We start from the raw sequence: 15,321 nt of genomic DNA, 5'->3' as shown, positions 1-15,321 counted from the left end.
TGATCGTGGTGTATGATCCTTTTTAAGTATTGTTGAATTCAGCTTGCTAATATTTTGTTGAGGATTTTTGCATTTATATTCACCAAAGATATTGGCTTGTAATTTTGCTTTTTTGTATTGTGTTTGTTTGGTTTTTGTATCAGGGTGATGATGGCTTCATAGAATGACTTTGCGAGTGTTCCCTCCTCTTCAGTCTTTTGGAGTACTTTGAGAAGGATAGGTATAAGTTCTTCTTTGTATGTTTGGTAGAGTTTCCCAGTGAAGCCATCTGGTTCTGGACTTTTGTACGCAGGGAGCTTTTTTTATTTTTTTCAATAACAGATTCTATTTCACTTCCATTTATCAGTATGTTCAAATTATCTGTTTCTTCTTGACTCAGTCTTGGCAAGCTGTATGTTTCTAGAAATTTGTCCTTTTCTTCTAGGTTGTCCAATTTGTTGCCATATAGTTGTTCATAGTATTCTCTTATGATTTTTTTATATTTCTCTGGTATTGATTGTTATTTCTCCTCTTTCATTTTTTAGTTTGTTTATTTGGGTCCTCTCTGTTTTCTTCTTGGTGAGCCTGGCTAGACATTTGTCAATTTGTTTTTCTTTTCAAAATATCAGCTATTGGTTTTCTTGATCTTTTCTACTGTTTTTTGATCTCTATTTTATTTATTTCCTTTCTGATCTTTATTATAGCCTTCCTTCTGCTTGGGCTTTTTTGTTCCTCTTTTTCTAATTATTTTTGGTGGTAGGGTAGGTTGTTTATTTGAAATTTTTCTTGTTTCTTGAGGAAATCCTGTTATCACTATGAACTTCCCTCTAAAAACTGCTTTTTTTGCATCTCATAAATTTTGTATGGTTGTGTTTTCATTGTCATTTGTCTCAAGGTATTTTCTGATTTCCTCTTTGATTTCATCAATGACCCATTGGATTTTTAGTAGCATGTTGTTTAGTCTCCATGTAATCATTTTTTTTTCTTGTTTTTCTTTCTGCAGTTGTTTTCTAGTTTCACACCATTGTGTTCAGAAAAGATGCTTGAAATAATTTCTACCCTCTTAAATTCGTTGAGGCTTGTTTTGTGCCCTAGTATGTGGTCGATGCTAGAGAATGTTCCATGCCCAGTTGAAAAAAATCTGTATTCTGGGGTTTTTTTGGATGTAGTGGCATATAGATATCAAGTCCCACTGTTCTATTGTGTCATTTAGGATCTCTGCTGCCTTATTGATTTTCTGTCTGGAAGATCTGTCCATTGATGTCAGTGGGGTGTTAAAGTCTCTTACTTATTATTGCATTCCTGTCAATTTTTCCTTTGAGTCTGTTAGTATTTGTTTTATATATTTGGTGCTCCTATATTGGGTACATATATGTTAACAAGTGTAATACTCTTTTCTTGTATCATTATATAGTGTCCTTCTTTGCCTTTGTGAACTTTATTTTAAAGTCTATTTTGTCTGATATGAGTATTGCTACCCCTGTTTTTTTAGTCATTTCCATTTGCATGAAAAACCTTTTTAATCCCCTCACTTTCAATCTATGCATGTCTTTTGCTCTAAGGTGAGTCTCTTATAGGCAGCATATTGCAAGGTCTTGCTTTTTTAATCCAATCTGCCACTCTGTGTCTTTTTATTGAAACATTTTGTCCATTGACATTTAATGTAATTATTGATAAGTATGTATTTCTTGTCATTTTAAACATTGTTTTCCAGTTGATTTTGTAGTTGTTCTTTGTTTTTTTCTTCTTTTTTTTCCTTTTGTGGTTTGATGGTTTTATTTTGTATTATGCTTAAGTTCCTTTCTTTTGCATTTTTGTGAACCTATTGTACATTTATGATTTGTGGTTACCCTGATTTTCAAGTATGTTAACCCATAACTATATCTACTTGCTTTAGACTGATAGTCATGTGAGTTCAAACACATTCTCAAAGATCTATATTTTTTACTCCTTGCCCCTACATTTTGTGATTTTGATGTCCTATTTTATATCTTCATGTTTATCCTTTTGCTGTTAATTATAGTTATAATTGCTTTTACACAATTTTTTGATTGTTTTAATCTATGTATGACATTTAAGTGATCTTCAATCCGTTTTTTAAAAATTTACTTATTTATTTATTTTTGGCTGTGTTGGGTCTTCATTGTTGTGTGTGGGCTTTCTCTAGTTGCAGCAAGCGAGGGCTACTCTTCATTGCGGTGTGCAGGCTTCTCACTGCGGTGGCTTCTCTTGTTGCAGAGCACGGGCTCTAGGTGCGAGGGCTTCAGTAGTTGTGGCAAGCAGGCTCAGTAATTGTAGCTTGCGAGCTCTAGAGCACAGGCTCAGGAGTTGTGGCACATGGGCTTAGTTGCTCTGCCATGTGTGGGATCTTCCTGGACCAGGGCTCAAACCCATGTCCCCTGCATTGGCAGGCGGATTCTTTTTTTTTTTTTTTTAAGATTTATTTGATTGATTGATTGATTGATTGATTGCTATGTTGGGTCTTCGTTTCTGTTCTAGGGCTTTCTCTTGTTGCGGCAAGTGGGGGCCACTCTTCATCACGGTGCGCGGGCCTCTCACTATTGTGGCCCCTTTTGTTGCGGAGCACAGGCTCCAGTCGCGCAGGCTCAGTAGTTGCGGCTCACAGGTCTAGTTGCTCCGCGGCATGTGGGATCTTCCCAGACCAGGGCACGAACCTGTGTCCCCTGCATTAGCAGGCAGATTCTCAACCACTGCGCCACCAGGGAAGCCCTGGCAGGCGGATTCTTAACCACTGCACCACCAGGGAAGTCCCTCAATCCTTTTATATATTTGCCTTTCCTATTGTCTTCTTCCCTTTCCTATAGATTCTTGCTTATTTTCTATTTCGAGAAGACCTTTCAATATTTCTTTTAGGGTAGGTTTAGTATTGCTGTGTTCTTTTAGTTTTTGCTTGTCTGAGAAATTCTTAGTTTCTCCTTATATTCTAAATGATGTTATTGCTGGGTAGAGTATCCTAGGTTGCAGGTTTTTCCCTTTCAGGACTTTGAATATATCCTGCCACTCCCTTCTGGCCTGCAAAGTTTCTGTATAGAAATCAGCAAATAGCCTCATGGGGGCTCCCTGATAACTAACTTTTTCTTTTCTCTTGCTGCCTTTAGAATCCTTTCTTTTTTTTGCTTGTTTTTATTTATTTATTTTTTAACTTTTATTTTATACTAGAGCATAGTTGATTTACAATGTTGTGTTAGTTTCAGGTGTACAGCAAAGTGATTAAGTTATACATATATCTATCCTTTTTCAGATTCTTTTCCCATATAGGTTATTACAGAGTATTGAGTAGCATTCCCTGTGCTATGATGTAGGTTCTTGTTGTAGAATCCTCTATGTTTATTTTTTTAATTAATTAATTTATTTATTTATTTTGGCTGCGTTGGGTCTTCACTGTGGCATGTGGGCTCCTCTGGTTGCGGTACATGGGCTTACTTGCAGTGTGTGGGATCTTAGTTTCTCGACCAGGGATAGAACCCAGGCCCCCTGCATTGGGAGCATGGAGTCTTAACCACTGGACCACCAGGGAAGTCCCCTTTCTTTATCTTTTACTTTTGCCATTTTAATTATGATATGTCTTGGTGTGGGTCTGTTTGGGTTCATCTTGTTTGGGACGGTATGTGCTTCCTGTACCTAGAAGAATGGAATTTTGTTAAGTTTTCAGCCATAATTTCTTCAAATGCATTTTTGACCCTCTTTTCTCTTTCTTCTCCTTCTGGAGCCCCTATTATGCATTGATTAGCACAATTTATATTGTCCCACAGCTCTTATATGTTGCTTTCTTTTTTTCTAATTTGTCTTTCTGTCTGCTGTTCTGATTGAGTGATTTCCATTATTCTATCTTCCAGATCACTTATTCATCCTTCTGCATTATTTAGTCTGCTAGTCATTGATTTTAGCTCAATTTTTATCTTGGCAATTGAGTTATCTAATTTTTATTCATTCCTCTTTATAGTTTCTAGTTTCTTGTTACAGTGATATGCATTTATCCATAATCTTCCTTAATTCCTTTAGCATTTTTATTACCTCCTTTTTAAAATTGGGGTCTAGTAGACTGGTGAGGTCTGTTTCACTCTTTGTTCTCTCAGGGAATTTCTCTTGTTCTTTTGATTGGGAGTAGTTCCTCTGTTTTTTTCATTTTACGTAAGTTTCTCTGTCTCTGTGAGTTTAGGAGAAACAGTTATCTACTGTGGTCTTGAAGGACTGTTTTTAGGTGGGAGTATCCCTGTGTAGACTGTGTGAGTCCAATATTTTTGGTGTGAGGGGTGTTTTTGGTATGGATGCCAGCCATGTCTTTCCTCAGTGTGTGCTGGCTGTTATCCCCTTGATAGGGGGTGTGACTTGTGTTGTGGTGACCAGAGCCTGCACTGGATGTTGGGCACTCTTTGTTCTGTGGCTGTCATAGCTCTGTTGGGGGTAGGATCAGCTCCCCAGTTGGAATAGAAGCTCCCAGATCTGGCTCCAAGCTTCAGTGTGAGGTAGGTGAGACTGGAGTGCTCCTGTGGGGAAAGGAATGGCTGAGTACTCTTCCACAGGGTCTGTCTGTGGGACGTGGAATTCTGTGATGCTGCCCGTCACTTGGTGTGCAAACCAACAAAGTCTGCTGCTGCTGGACCTGCCCTCGGACCCGTCCCCACTGTGGTAGAGCTAATGACAGGCTCAGGTGTCAGCCCTACTCCATCCTGTGTGACATCACAAAGCCTACTGCCACTGGAGCCATGCCCGGTTGAGCATGCTGACAATGGGGTTCTAATGGCAGATCCATGCCCTGTCCTGTGTGCAGTGATATTGGGGCTCCTATAGTGGAACAACATCCCACCCTGTGCACATTAACAATGGAGGCTGGGGACCACACTCTAGGCCCTTCTGGCTGTCTCTGCGCAGCTAGACTGGGTCCTCTCCCAGGGACTGTCACTGGAGCCTGAGTTTCAGTGATTAGATACTGTGCATACCAGCAGCCCCATCCAGCTTTGGTTTCCAGCTGGGAAGTACAGCAACTGACAGCCATCAGTGCCCATCTCTCTCTGTCCTGATTGTGAGCAAGCCAGCACCCGCACACTCCTGTGAGCAGAATACAGTCCTCTCTAGCTCCCTATCTGTCCCAGGAGACCCCCCCCCAGCTGGCAACGGGGGTTCCCAGAGCAAGGGAACATTTCCTCTTTCACAGATCCCTCCCAGGGGTACAGATCCTGTCCTGATGGTTTTTTTTTTTTTTTTTTTGGTCCTACCCAATGGTAAGGGAATCTTTCTTGCAGCTTTTGTTGTGTAAGAGATCTGCCAGTTTTCAGTTGCTTTTCTGTGAGAAATGTTCCACATGTAGATGTGTTTTCAATGTGTTTGTGGAGGAAAGTGAGCTCCACGTCCTTCTACTCCACCCTCTTGATCTCCACTCCTCATGTATTGACTTTTAAATTACAGAAAATTTACAAGTTTTTGAACAAAATTGGAAAGCATAGAGCTGAATAAGGAAGAAATACAATTATTTATAATATAATATTCCAGATAAATTCATCATTATTTGTAGACTTTAGCTTATGATAATAATTACATTTTTTTTCTGAAAACAGAATCATCCTCTACATTATTATTGTTTTATAACCTGATTTTTCACTTCACAATGTCATTAAAATTTTCCACATTATTACACGTTCTTTCACAAAATTATTTTAATCAATGTATTATAATTTTAGCAGTGATGGTATTGACAGATTCTCTATTGTTAAACATTTGTTTCCATTTTATCACTATTTGTGGTGCTTCAATGAACATGACACAGTGAATATTTTCTTGAGATAAATTCCTACAAGTTGAATTGCTAGGTAAAAAGGGTTGCATGTTATAATGACTTCTAATATGCTTGGCTTAATTTCCCTCTAGAGGTTGTTTTATTTATAATTCCCACAATAAGTGCTGGAAGGTGACCATCCCCCTCAACAGCAAAGAATATTGGATTTGTATTAATAGTTTCCAACTTGACTGGCAAAAAAGGAGTATTTCATTTTGATATGCATTTCCTTAATTATACTTATCCATGATCATTTTAATTCAACTCTTTTAAAATTTGGATTTCTTTTTGAGTTTTAACAAGATAATACAGATCTGTACATTCTCCATCCACCTCAGGGGACCTGGGGTAGCATAGCCAACTATAAACAAACAAAACCTTCTGCATCCCTCTGCAGTGAAACATGACTATCCACACTAAGTACGACATACAGAGACTATCAATACCCTCTCTTCTTGATGGGTTTTACCACCAAATGAGCTCAAGTCAGATTAAATTTTACTGCTATATGAATGCTGGAAATATCTTTGTTTTCAGAGCTTTTCTACTTCGAAATTGAGTATAAAGGATGGTAGACATGTAGTGAAGATGGTCATTTTTTTCCTTCTCTATTGTCTATTTATATTTATTCTTTTTATAAATTGGTTGTTCAGCTTTTTATTAGGATGCTTACTATTTTCCTCATGGGCTTGTAATTGCTGTTTACACATTGAAGATTTTACTTCTTTTCCTGTTACATGTATCATAAATATTTGTCCTGAGTTTTGTTATTAAGATTGTTTGCAACAGCTGTTGTCAAGCTTGAGTCTACCCAAGAATCACCTAGCATGTCTGTGTGTGGTGAGGAGAAGCTGTGTATGTGTGCATGCATGTGTGTGTATGTGTATGCACATAAATGTTTGATGCAAATTCCTAAACACTGCTCATAGAAAATATGGTATAAAAGGTCAGGGTAGAATTCTGGAGTCTGAATCTTAGAAGGCCCAAATGTGATTCTGATACAGGTAATCAAAGACTCACATTTCAGTTTGTGGCTGAGTTTGTTCAACATGTAGCTGTTTTCAGTTTCGGTCTGGTGAAATTTATCAATCTTTTCCTCTGTGATTTCTACCTTTTATGTTAAGCTGTGGGCACTGTGTTTCAAAAGAGACATTGACAAACTAGAGAACATGCCCAAAGGCCAACAACCAGGATGTTGACGGAACCAGAATGACAAAGGAATGATGGAGGGAATGAGATATTTAGCTTGAAGCATAGATTTGGGGAAGGAAAATGCTAGCTATCTTCCACTGTTAAGTGGAACAGAGCATGTAACCATTCTCTGCTGTACCAGAAGGCTGTACTAAGAGCAGTGTGTTGAAGTCCAGGGCATCAAATCCATCTTCCACTGTGAATTTCCATTTACAAAATGTCTTTCATCATGGCACTTCACTGGAATCCTTTATGGCTTTTGTTGTCTCTAGGACAACACTCAGTGTCCTATGAGAGCCCTCACAATCCCAGCCTCATCTGGCAGCCTCACCCCTTCCACACTCACCCAATGTGCTGCCCAAATGAGGGCTTGATGTTTCTTAAAATCTCAACAAGTTCATGAGTCTTTCCTCCTTCTCAAATCTGAGTTTCACAAGCTATCTGATCTGCTAACCCCCCTTCCCTCTGCCCTGAGCCAGATGTTGAGCTCTGGTCAAGCCATAATCCTTGGGAGTTCGTTTCTCACATGATCCTCTTTCTGGAATCTCACCAATGTGACCTTACCCAGAAAAGAAGTCATTGAAAAGCCCAAAGTTGTATTTATATGCATTTACATATATTAATATGTAGTTAATATTTTATAGGCTAGGTATTAGGGCTACGAAGATGAATAAAATACGTATCCTTTTTTCTAGGATTCTCAACACCTCAGAAAAGAAGAATTAAGGAAAATTAAATGGGAAAGTTTAGTGAATATTTAAAAATTGGAGAGGGCATCACGACTATGTAATTCACATTTCAGCAGTTATCGAAATTCGAGTGATTTATAATGCATTCAGACATAAAACTATGTTTAAGAGAATAAATAAAAAAGAAAAGCATTAAATTTGCCTGATTTATGTAGAGGACTAGCAGCATTGCTTTCTGAACCAAATGCATAATTTTTGCCGAGATGATTGATGATTAAATGGAAGATGTTTATGCTTCTGTTGAAAATTTGATTGGCGTTATACAGCATGTTAACCGAAAGACATGCTCATTTTTACTTGCTTAGGAATCCCTATAATGTTCAATAAAGCGGCTGCATTTTTTGCATAACAAAAGGGAAAGTGCTTAGTTAATCACTGAATGTCTTGGGATAATGAGCCTGTTACACATTTTAGCATCTGTTACCTTTATATTTTATTGTGGCAATTAATGGATATTTTTCTTTTCCACTGTATAGTAGAAATGGTTTTTTTCTTATTGTCACACAGCAATTTGGAGTAGGAGTTGTAGTTTTTCTAGAAGCAAATTACTCAAGTATATTATTGTATTTGGAGTCACTCCTTTCAGATATCAGTGTGGTGTGCCGCTGAAGTTCCGAGTCAGTAAGAACCCCACAACTGCTAGGTCAGAAGCTCTCAATATTTTAATCCCATATCTCCACACTTCCAGAATTGGCTAGTGAGCTGTCATGGAATGCCCATTAAGGAAAGCATTCCTCAACATTACACACAGTGACTTAAATGGCCAGACCCAAGCCCGAACTTCTGTGACAGATTACAAATGTGTTTTACTCTGTAGAGCAGTGAGCCAGCTAAGTAATTTCTAAATAGTAGACTTGTCATCCAAATGCAGTTTGACATTATCTCTAGTTGATCAAAAACCTGACCTTTTTCTCAAGGAATTAATAGCACTTTTATTCTTTGACTATAGAACATCTTGAGATTTGATACTAACTGTATTAGCTAAGGCTGATTCTCTTTGCAAGTTCCAAAGCAATACAACATGCACTATATTGTGAGCTCCTTGAAAGCATGAGACATCATATTTATCTTAGCACCACCACCATTTGGCCAGTGTGATGCATTAAGAGTTTCCATAAATATGTATTGAGTTGAATTAACTTCATTTGCCATGGATTATAAAAACTACGAAGAATTTCAGCACTATTAACACTCTCAGTTCTACTTAAGAGTTTGAAGCTTTAAGGAAGAGTGATTTTATTCTGCCAGTAAGTAAATGACTCCATGAGAGAACTATTAGCTCTTATAGTTCATTCATTCAGTTACTTTTGGAAAACTATCATCCCAGACCAGATACAGCAGCAAATTCTAGCCAAGACAAAGCAAATGTTATAATCGATGTTATAATTTATAACTAAAAGATATCTTTGTTGGGATTTGGACCAATTTTTCCCAATCTTCACCTAAATTTTTTCTACCATTTCAACTCATTTGTTTCTAGAGAATTCTAGAATCTTCCTGCAGCAGAAAGATCTTCTCATTACCAGGGAGTTCAGAGACCATTAAAAAGCCTAGTGATATGAGGTAAAGGGAAAGTCAGAAATAGTTTTTAAAAGATACAGTATATAAACAAAGTCTCCTGTTGCATCAATAACGTCTTCTCTCAATGACTCTTGAAAGCAGGGTGAGTTGCTTAAGGAATTTAGGGAGCTGATATGATGTCAGAAATAAGAAAATACATCTTGATATCTCAAGACACAATTGTATTTCCAGAACCCTAGCTTCTGCAGATATGCCACAGGGGTCATTGAGGGGGAGTCAAAGGCCATAAAAGTGGTAGTGAATGGAAAAGGGATTATCCACCTTCAGAACACCTTCAGTTTTATTGCAGATTCCTATACAATGTCTCTCAGAGTTTCACTGTTCAAAATATTTTGGACACCACCCCTCTAGAACAATGGACAAAAGTAATTTTAAATTACTTATGAAGAAGTGTAAGGGTTTTGAAAAATCAAGCTGCCAACATACAGAATAGAAGCTTAGTAACAACAGACATGAAAACATTGCTGAGTATGAACCAACACCATGCTGTGGCTGCCAAATCAAAAAACAAACAAACCAAAAAACTTAATAGGAACTAAGGCTGTATTAAAAGAAATATGGAATTTAAAACACTGAAGGTGATAAATTCAGTTCTGGTCTGAACTGATCAGCCCAACTTATCCAGAACTGTGTTCAAAAAGATCACATAGAGATTGGTTCAAGATGGTGGAGTAGGAGGACATGTGCTCACTCCCTCTTGCGAGAGCACCAGAATCACAACTAACTGCTGAATGATCATCAAGAGGAAGACACTGGAACTCATCAACAGGAAGACACTGGAATGATAAAGGGATCTATGCAAGAAGAGGACATAATAATTATAAATATATATGCACCCAACATAGGAGCACCTCGATACATAAGGCAAATGCTAACAGCTGTAAAAGAGGAACTCGACAGTAACACAGTAATAGTGGGGGACTTTAACACCTCACTTACACCAATGGACAGGTCATCCAGACAGAAAATTAATAAGGAAACACAAGCTTTAAATGACACAATAGACCAGATAGATTTAATTGATATTAATAGGACATTCTATCCGAAAACAGCAGATTACACTTTCTTCACACACGGAACATTCTCCAGGAAATATCACATCTTGGGTCACAAATCAAGCCTCAGTAAATTTAAGAAAATTGAAAACATATCAAGCATCTTTTCTGACTACAATGCTATGAGATTAGAAATCAATTACAGGGGAAAAAACGTAAAAAACACAAACACATGGAGACTAAACAATATGTTACTAAATAACCGAGAGACAACTGGAGAGATCAAAGAGAAAATCAAAAAATACCTAGAGACAAATGACAACAAAAAAACGATGATCCAAAACCTATGGGATGCAGCAAAAGCAGTTCTAAGAGGGAAGTTTATAGCAATACAATCCTACCTCAAGAAACAAGAGAAGGCTCAAATAAACAATCTAACCCTACACCTAAAGGAACTAGAGAAAGAAGAACAAACAAAACCCAAAGTTAGTAGAAGGAAAGAAATCATAAAGATCAGAGCAGAAATGAATGAAATGGAAACAAAGACAACAATAGCAAAGATCAATAAAACTAAAAGCTGGTTATTTGAGAAGATAGACAAAATGATAAACCTTTAGCCAGACTCATCAAAAAAAAAGAGGGAGAGGACTCAAATCAATAAAATTAAAAATGAAAAAAGTTACAACAGACACTGTAGAAATGCAAAGCATCCTAATAGACTAGTACAAGCAACTCTATGCCAATAAAATGGACAACCTGGAAGAAATGAACAAATTCTTAGAAATGTATAAACTTCCAAGACTGAACCAGGAAGAAATAGAAAATATGAACAGACAAATCACAAGCAATGAAATTGAAACTGTGATTAAAAATCTTCCAACAAACAAAAGTCCAGGACCAGATGGCTTCACAGGTGAATTCTCTCAAACATTTAAAGAAGAGTTAAAACCCATCCTTCTCAAACTCTTCCAAAAAATTGTAGAGGAAGGAACACTCCCAAACTCATTTTATGAGGCCGCCATCACCCTGATACCAAAACCAGACAAAGATACTACAAAAAAAGAAAATTACAGACCAGTGTAGCTGATGAATATAGATGCAAAAATCCTCAACAAAATACTAGCAAACAGAATCCAACAACACATTAAAAGGATCATACGCTATGATCAAGTGAGATTTATCCCAGGGATGCAAGGATTCTTCAATATACGCAAATCAATCAATGTGATACACCATATTAACAAATTGAACAATAAAAACCATATTATCATCTCAATAGATGCAGAAAAAGTTTTCAACAAAATTCAACACCCATTTATGATAAAAAACTCTCCAGAAAGTGGGCATAGAGGGAACTTAACATAAGAAAGGCCATATATGACAAACCCACAGCAAACATCATTCTCAATGGTGAAATACTGAAAGCATTTCCTCTCAGATCAGGAACAAAGACAAGGATGCCCACTCTCACCACTATTATTCAGCATAGTTTTGGAAGTCTGTGCCACGGCAATCAGAGAAGAAAAAGAAATAAAAGAAATCCAAATTGGGGCTTCCCTGGTGGCGCAGTGGTTGGGAATCTGCCTGCTAATGCAGGGGACACGGGTTCGAGCCCTGGTCTGGGAAGATCCCACATGCCGCGGAGCAGCTGGGCCCGTGAGCCACAATTGCTGAGCCTGCACGTCTGGAGCCTGTGCCCCGCGACGGGAGGGGCCGCGATAGAGAAAGGCCCGCGCACCGCGATGAAGAGCGGTCCCCGCACCGCGATGAAGAGTGGCCCCCGCTTGCCGCAACTGGAGAAAGCCCTCGCACGAACCGAAGACCCAACACAGCCAAAAATAAATAAATAAATAAATAAATAAGAAAATCCTTTTAAAAAAAAAAAAAAAAAAAAAAGAAATCCAAATTGGAAAAGAAGTAAAACTGTCACCGTTTGCAGATGACATGACACTATACATAGATAATCCTAAAGATGCCACCAGAAAACTACTAGAGCTAATCAATGAATTTGGTAAAGTAGCAGGATACAAAATTAAGGCACAGAAATCTCTTGCATCCCTATACACTAAAAATGAAAGATCAGAAAGAGATATTAAGGAAACAATTCCATTCACCATTGCAACAAAAAGAATAAAATACCTAGGAATAAAGCTACCCAAGGAGGTAAAAGACCTGTAGTCAGAAAACTATTAGACACTGATGAAAGAAATCAAAGATGGCACAAACAGATGGAAAGATATACTATATTCTTGTATTGGAAAAATCAACATTATGAAAATGCCTGTATTACCCAAAGCAATCTACAGATGCAATGCAATCCCTATCAAATTACCAATGGCATTTTTTTACAGAACTAGAACAAAAAAATCTTGAATTTTGTATGGAGACACAAAAGATCCTGAATAGCCAAAGCAATCTGAGGGAAAAAATGGAGCTGGAGGAATCAGACTCCCTGACTTCAAACTATACTACATAGCTACAGTAATCAAGACAATATGGTACTAGCACAAAAGCAGAAATATAGATCAATGGAACAGGATATAAAGCTCAGAGATAAACCCATGCACCTATGGTCAACTAATCTATGACAAAGGAGGCAAGGATATACAATGGAGAAAAGACAGTCTCTTCAGTAAGTGGTGCTGGGAAAACTTAACAGCTACATGTAAAAGAATGAAATTAGAACACTCCCTAACACCATACACAAAAATAAACTGAAAATGGATTAAAGACCTAAATGTAAAACCGTGACACTATAAAACTCTTAGAGGAAAACAAAGGAAGACCACTCTTTGACATAAATCACAGCAAGATCTTTTTTGACCCACCTCCTAGAGTAATGCTAATAAAAACAAAAATAAACAAATGGAACCTAATGAAACTTAAAAGCTTTTGCACAACAAAGGAAACTATAAACAAGACAAAAAGGCAACCCTTCGAATGGGAGAAAATATTTGCAAACAAATCAACGGACAACGGAGTAATCTCCAAAATATATAAGCAGCACATGCAGCTCAATATTAAAAAAAAAAAAAACCCAATCAAAAAATGGGCAGAAGACCTAAAAAGACATTTCTCCAAAGAAGACTTACAGATGGCCAAGAGGCACACGAAAAGCTGCTCAACATCACCAATTATTAGAGAAACGCAAATGAAAACTACAATGCAGTATCACCTCATACCAGTTAGAATGGGCATCATCAGAAAATCTACAAACAACAAATGCTGGAGAGGGTGTGGAGAAAAGGGAACCCTCATGCACTGTTGGTGGGAGTGTAAATTGATACAGTGACTATGGAGAACAGCATGGAGGTTCTTTAAAAAACTAAAAATAGAATTACCATATGACCCAGCAATCCCACTAATGGGCATATACCCAAAGAAAACTGTAATTCAAAAAGATACATGTTCATTGCAGCACTATTTACAATAGCCACGTCATGGAAGCAACCTAAATGCCCATCAATGGATGAATGGATAAAGAAGTTGTGGTACATATATACAATGGAATATTACTCAGCCATAAAAAGGAATGAAATTGGGTCATTTGTAGAGATGTGGATGGACCTAGAGACTGTCATACAGAGTAAAGTCAGAAAGAGAAAAACAAATATCCTATATTAATGCATATATGTGGAATCTAGAAAAATGGTGCAGATGAACCAGTTTGCAAGGCAGAAATAGAGACACAGATGTAGAGAACAAATGTATGGACACCAAGGAGGGAAAGCAGGGGGGGAGGGGGTGGGATGAACTGGGAGATTGTGATTGACATATATACACTAATATGTATAAAATAGATAACTAATAACAACCTGCTGTATAAAAAATAAATAAAATAAAATTCAAAGGAAAAAGAAAGATCCATGTAAAACTGGACCATTTTCAGAAGAAATTGTCCAGGATAGTGAAGATTACTACAAAATTTGGAAGAGAAAGTTTTCAATAGAAATAAGATAATTTTCTTAAAATACTAAGACATTGATATAAGACAGAGACTTTGTCTTAAGGATAAAGTCCTTAACCTTATTAGGTGATGGAAATGAAGTTTTCAAAATTTAGATTGTGAGAAAAAGAGAAGTATGAAAGGTATGAGCTATAGCTTGGGATTTTTTTTTTTGTAATTTTTTATTGTGGTAAAATAATGATAACATAAAATTGACCAACTTAACCATTTTTAAGTGTACAGCTCTGTGGCATGAAGTACATTCACATTGTTGTGCTTTTGACAAAGACTCTCTCCTTGACCAGAGTCTAATCAGGCTCCTCTGAGTGCTCTTCTCCACTAGGTCTCCTCCTTGGGCCTTGTCCTCAAGCCTGCCTAGCCCAGTTGTAGCAAAAATCATAATAAATCAGCTTAGAGTGACTGCCCAGCCTTGGATATCTGATCACCTGGTGTGCCTTCAGCAAGAATCCTGTTAAGGTGGTTTAGTAATAATCCCCTACCCTTGATGTGTCCTTTTAGTAATTTTCCACCCAGGGACACCACCCCCCCACCCCCCTTCCCCAGCCACTCCGCTCCTTGGATGTAAATTCCCAGCTGTCTCTACTGTGTTTAGAGTTGAGCCCAATCTCTCTCCCGTATTACAGTGGTCTTGACACCTATTGCAATAGTTGTGAATAAAGACTATTTTAACAGTGTCAGAATGATTAACAGTGTCAGAATGATTTCTTACCATTTTAACAGTGTCGAAATGATTTTTTTCTAAACAAAATCATCGCCACCATCCATCTACAGAATTTTTTCATGTTGAAAAACTGAAACTCTGTACTCATTAAACAGTAACTCCTCATTCTCTCCTCCCCTAGGCCTTGGCAACCATGATGCTACATTCTGTCTCTATGAACTTGACTACTCCACGTATCTCATATAAGTAGAATCACATGGTATTATACCTTTTGTGACTGGCCATTTCACTTAACACAGTATCTTTAAGGTTTATTCATGTTGTAGCATGTGTCAGAATTTCCTTCCATTTTGAGACTGAATGGCAGGGGGGGGGGCAGGGGGGGATGAATTGGGAGATTGGGA

General features: G+C 37.7%; 1 protein-coding gene across 8 annotated transcripts in view; it reads left to right on the top strand.

Moving 5' to 3' along the window:
• TMEM117 (transmembrane protein 117) overlaps window positions 1-15,321 on the top strand; it is a 535,157-nt gene that overhangs the window by 454,124 nt on the left and 65,712 nt on the right. The window contains exon 7 of one of the 8 annotated variants that reach the window (XM_057556899.1): window positions 7,660-7,850. The exons of the other annotated variants lie outside the window; for them this stretch is intronic. Coding sequence (XP_057412882.1) covers window positions 7,660-7,725 — 66 coding nt within the window. The 3' untranslated portion in view covers window positions 7,726-7,850. Of the gene's footprint in view, window positions 1-7,659; window positions 7,851-15,321 lie in introns of those variants that run through there. 8 annotated transcript variants of the gene reach the window in all.

Source organism: Balaenoptera acutorostrata, chromosome 11, assembly GCF_949987535.1.
Source record: "Balaenoptera acutorostrata chromosome 11, mBalAcu1.1, whole genome shotgun sequence".
Lineage (NCBI taxonomy): Eukaryota > Metazoa > Chordata > Mammalia > Artiodactyla > Balaenopteridae > Balaenoptera > Balaenoptera acutorostrata.
This window is presented reverse-complemented; position numbering and strand designations above follow the sequence as displayed.